Source organism: Musca domestica, unplaced genomic scaffold (assembly GCF_030504385.1).
Source record: "Musca domestica strain aabys unplaced genomic scaffold, Musca_domestica.polishedcontigs.V.1.1 10, whole genome shotgun sequence".
Lineage (NCBI taxonomy): Eukaryota > Metazoa > Arthropoda > Insecta > Diptera > Muscidae > Musca > Musca domestica.
This window is the reverse complement of record NW_026712115.1, coordinates 15,721,119-15,725,844: the sequence shown is the minus strand read 5'-3', so window position 1 is coordinate 15,725,844 and position 4,726 is coordinate 15,721,119. Positions and strand designations below refer to the sequence as shown.

The following is a 4,726-nucleotide window of genomic DNA, read 5'->3' as shown; positions in this document are numbered from 1 at the left end:
CCCTTTTGCGATTTTAAGAAATCGAAGAGCCTCCTAAACGCAAAATATTATCTCCATCGGACCGTTTTTGTGAGGAGAATTACGCCCGGACTACTCGTAGGGACTCAGAGGGTAGGTATATAGTTACGCTGCCACTTAAATCTGAGATTAGCGCTATCGGGTATTTGGGAGAGTCTCGCGCGAACGTCCTCAAACAATATTATCGGAATGAGAGTTCTTTATTGAAAAAGCCCGAATTAAAACTAGTTTACGACAAGGTATTATCGAAATATTTGGAACTTGACCACATGAGGCCGGTGCCCGCAAATACTTCTATGGGTGTCCTTTCGTGTTATCTACCACATCACCCCGTCATAAACCTAGCAAAACAAACCACGAAACTTAGAGTAGTGTTTAATGCCTCAAATAAAACTTCGAATGGGCAGAGTCTTAACGACATATTGCGCGTAGGTCCAACGTTACAACAAGATTTAGTTCTTTTGATCCTCCGTTGGCGTATCTTCAAATTCGTGTTTAACTCGGACATTACTCAAATGTATAGGCAAGTTCGTGTAGATTCAAAGCATTCGCCCCTTCAGAGAATTTTGTGTCGGAATTCAACAACAAAACAGGTCCTAGACTACGAACTACAGACAGTGACGTTCGGTGTAAATTGTGCACCATATTTAGCGATTAGAACGCTTCTTCAACTGGCCGATGATACTGAGTCAGAGTTTCCCCTCGCGGCGCATATATTGCGAAAATGTATGTACGTTGATGACGTTTTGGCAGGAGCTCACGACATCGAGACTGCGTTGGCAGCTAGGGACCAGTTGATTAGGGCACTATCGTCGGCAAAGTTCGAGCTGCGAAAATGGACAGCGAATAATAGAGCTATTTTGGATCGCTTCCCCCCTGAGCATTTGGTAGATGCTCAGCTTTTATCGTTTGTAGAAGCTAGTAGTTCTAAACCCCTGGGTATTAGGTGGAATGCGCGTTTAGATTGTTTCTTCTTCGAAGTGAGTCCTATTGTCAATAAACACTTCACTAAAAGGGAAGTTCTTTCGGCAATCGCGAAATTGTTTGACCCTGTCGGTTGGTTGGCCCCTGTGATTGTTAGGGCGAAAATGATAATGCAGAAGATTTGGCTGGACAACATTGGTTGGGATGATCAACTTCTGGCAGCTACTGAGGCTGAATGGAGAAGTTTTGTCGAAACATATCAGCATGTTAACTCGATTAGGATACCTAGATGGGTTCAATATGTTCCAGGATTTTCTGTTGAGCTTCATGTCTTTTCCGATGCCTCGGAAAAGGCATACGCGGGGGTAGTATATATACGTGTCGAGTCCCCCGATGGAAAAATCTTCGTTAATTTGCTATCGTGCAAAACGAAAGTCGCCCCTTTGAAATCAATTTCGCTTCCTCGCTTGGAACTTTGTGGAGCAGTTTTAGCATCAGACCTATTGAAAACTATTGTGCGGGAAATAGATCTGCAATTTAATCAAATTTATTGTTTGACAGATTCGACTATAGTTCTTGCCTGGTTGAAGAGAACCCCCTCTACTTGGACGACTTTTGTAGAAAATGTTGGCAATCATAATTGGTACCATGTTAAATCCGAAGATAACCCCGCTGATTTAGGAAGTCGAGGATTGTCTCCGATAGAATTGTCCGCCTCCCCCCTGTAGTGGAACGGTCCTAGTTGGCTAGGTAAAACTAAATCGGAATGGTCTATTCGTAATCTGGCTCCGATTAGTACTGAAATGGAAATGCGCCCCGTTAAATGTCACTTTGCTTTCTTTCCGTCGACATTTAAAGAGATTTTGGAAGCTTTTTCTTGTTTGTGTAGAACTCTTTGTTCGTCATGATCAGCTTCCCCCAACGTCGTGGATATTAGGGCGTATAGAAAATGTTTTTCCGGGCACCGACGGTCATGTTAGAGTCGCGGACGTTCGAACGGAAAACGGCGTTGTAAGACGGCCCATTACAAAGTTGGTCGTCTTGACCGACCACACTCCCGCAAACGAATAATATTGTTCTCTTCTCATTATATAGTTTGTCGGTGAAAATCTATTCGGAAGAAGAACTTTTGAATGTTGATGACGGTATTGAATACAATGAACCTCGGACCACCGATCCCCAAGCTGGAATGTCGTCAGCTGCAGTGGAAGCAGCCCTTATTGAGCCGATCGCGGCTGTAAAAATATCAGAACGTGGGTCCGAATCCGATAAAGCGGATTCATCTGCGGCCCTCGCTGAACAGATGCAAACCGAGTCCAAATCCATAGCAACGGATTCATCTGCGGCTCCGGTTCTTGATTCACCCCCCAAAAATGATACATTACAAACCGAGTCCGGATCTTCGGGTCCATCTGCGGCTCCGGTTGCCACACCTCATTTGGAGGAGTGGGAAAAAAAATTTAAGGTCCGAAACCCATAAAGTTTAATCTGCGGCCTCACATAAATGTCGACTTTGTGATCGCATGCACCCGCTGGATAGATGTAGTGACTTCCGGGTTATGAATGTTGACATGCGACGTCGCATTGTCCTAAAATACAATGACTACATACGGTGTTTATCTAAATCCCACCAAGCTAGGGACTGCCGAAGCAAAAGAAAATGTGCCGTATGCAATGAAGAACACGACACCCTCCTTCATGACGACACGAAGACCGTGGTTAAACCCACTAATAATCGTCAGCGTCGTCCGCGGACCGAGTATAGGTATTGGTCACGTAACAGTCCCTATAGTCGTCCGTCTGAGAACGCTCCCCCCTCGCAGATAGGATTGGTCGGCTTGTTGTCCCTCCAAACAGGTATCTGCCTATCCCCGACTTTGATAGTCAAAATTATGTCGTCCGATCGACCCATAATTGTGAGGGCGGTTTTGGACCCGTGTAGTAGGCAGAGTCAGATATGTTCCTCTTTGGCGCATAATCTTCGACTCTCTACTTCTAGAATCGAAGGTAGCCAAATATGTCGGCTGACCGTTAGTTCGATCTATGACCGGAGTCAGTCCATTTCAATTGTGGCTGTGGTAACCAATTTGGACCATGCGCTTACGCCTACAGCGGTAATCCCCGAGCGCATTCGTGACTCATTTTTAGGTCTTCCTTTGGCAGATCCCGATTTTAATAGGCCTGGTCGGGTGGCCTTGGTACTCGGGCCGGAAGTTTATGCCAGGGTCGTAACTCATCGGGTGCAAGCGACGCCAGGGTTGCCGATAGCCCACTACACCATATTTGGGTGGGTATTGTCGGGCATATGTAACATAATGTTACACAATGTTTTAAAAAAAAAAAATGATATGAATTGAGAAATAAAGAAAAAAAAAATTGAATTAAATTAAAATTAAATTGGAAAAAAAGTTGAAAAAATGTATTTATTATTGTATTTTAGATACAACATCTCAATATGTTTCAAGGTGGGCGGCATGTTTAATTTAGATTGGTAATTATTGTTTTGTAACGTTAACAATGGGTTAACGCATAATTAATTTGTAAATGATTAACCTCGTTTAGATCTGTCAACGTAAATGTAAACAGATTTCAACGAGTGGCGAATGGCGCCAAAGCCTCCACCTTCCTTCATGTTTTGATCGTTGGTTTTACACTCGTCTCTTCTATCTCTCGATACGAAGTCGCGCTCCCCCGCTATTGTGCAAATCAGGTAATCTGTCTTACCAACTATTATTTATTATTATTAATAAATACGGCCATTGCCATTATTATTAAAACTAAAACCCCCCTATTGTGTTTTTATTTATATATTGATTTGAGCTTTGCATCTTTCCCCGCATTGGCGCAAACACACTGTGATGCATATAGAACGGGGATAGGTAGAGTATTGGTGCAGAAGGATGCGGAGGGTGAAGAGTTTCCAATCGTCCCTACGTCGAAAAAAAATCAATAAACCCAGCGTAATAAATTTCGATGATCACTCTCTTTTAGAAGTAAATGCTGGTTGTTTGTTGGTCTCTATTCTGATCACTTTAAATCGAATGGGTACAATCAACTTATAAAGAAGGTAAGTAGAACTTTAGACACAATACCAGATTTGAAGATTATTGATGGTTATTTCTATAGGACGATGGATCATGCTACGGGTGAGAAGGTCCATGAAGACCTAGCGTTGAAGGTGTGGATTCCTCGGCGCATGCCCTTGGACGTTCTAAGGTAAGCTCATGACGATCCCTTGTTGTCACGCCGTGGAATAAACGAAACCTTATATTAAATTCATAGATTTAATTTCTGGCCTTTACTTCTTAACGTTCGGGCAACATGTGACGACAAAAGCATCGATATATGCCATTTTTCGGCAGTTGCAAATGCTTAAGAACAGAACTGTTTATTTTAATAGGAATGACTGGCTAGCAATCATGTATAAAATGACTAGGAACATTATGAACAATAAGTTTCAAAGAAGCGAAAGTGCATTGAACCTCCGGACCAAACAAGTATTTTATGATGAAAGTCAAAAAGTGTTTCGTCGTAACTTTAAGCAGAGAAATTTTGATCTAGGATACAGTGCGAAATTACCACCGACCTTCTTCAAAGAACGCATTTGGCGCAAACTGGGAGATTTTCATGCCAAGGACATTCACCAATGAAGCCTTCTAGTTGCAAGCGTAATCATTTTGGGTAAAAATGAAGGGGGCAGGGGGATTTGTGATTACGACCTAGCGTTGAAGTTGTGGATTCCTCGGGGATTCCCTTGGACGTTCTAAGGTAAACTCATGATGAT

General features: G+C 42.8%; 1 protein-coding gene across 1 annotated transcript; it reads left to right on the top strand.

Moving 5' to 3' along the window:
* The first annotated feature begins 435 nt into the window (after positions 1–435).
* On the top strand, positions 436–4,215 carry LOC131803588 (uncharacterized). Its single transcript, XM_059124976.1, has 2 exons — positions 436–4,009; positions 4,069–4,215. Exon 1 carries the CDS (start codon positions 534–536, stop codon positions 1,668–1,670), a length of 1,137 nt encoding a protein of 378 aa, XP_058980959.1. The 5' UTR covers positions 436–533; the 3' UTR covers positions 1,671–4,009; positions 4,069–4,215.
* Positions 4,216–4,726: the final 511 nt, after the last annotated feature.

Excerpts from the sequence above, each read along its gene's own strand:
- LOC131803588 (XM_059124976.1), top strand. The coding sequence starts at position 534 with ATGTATAGGCAAGTTCGTGTAGATTCAAAGCATTCGCCCCTTCAGAGA.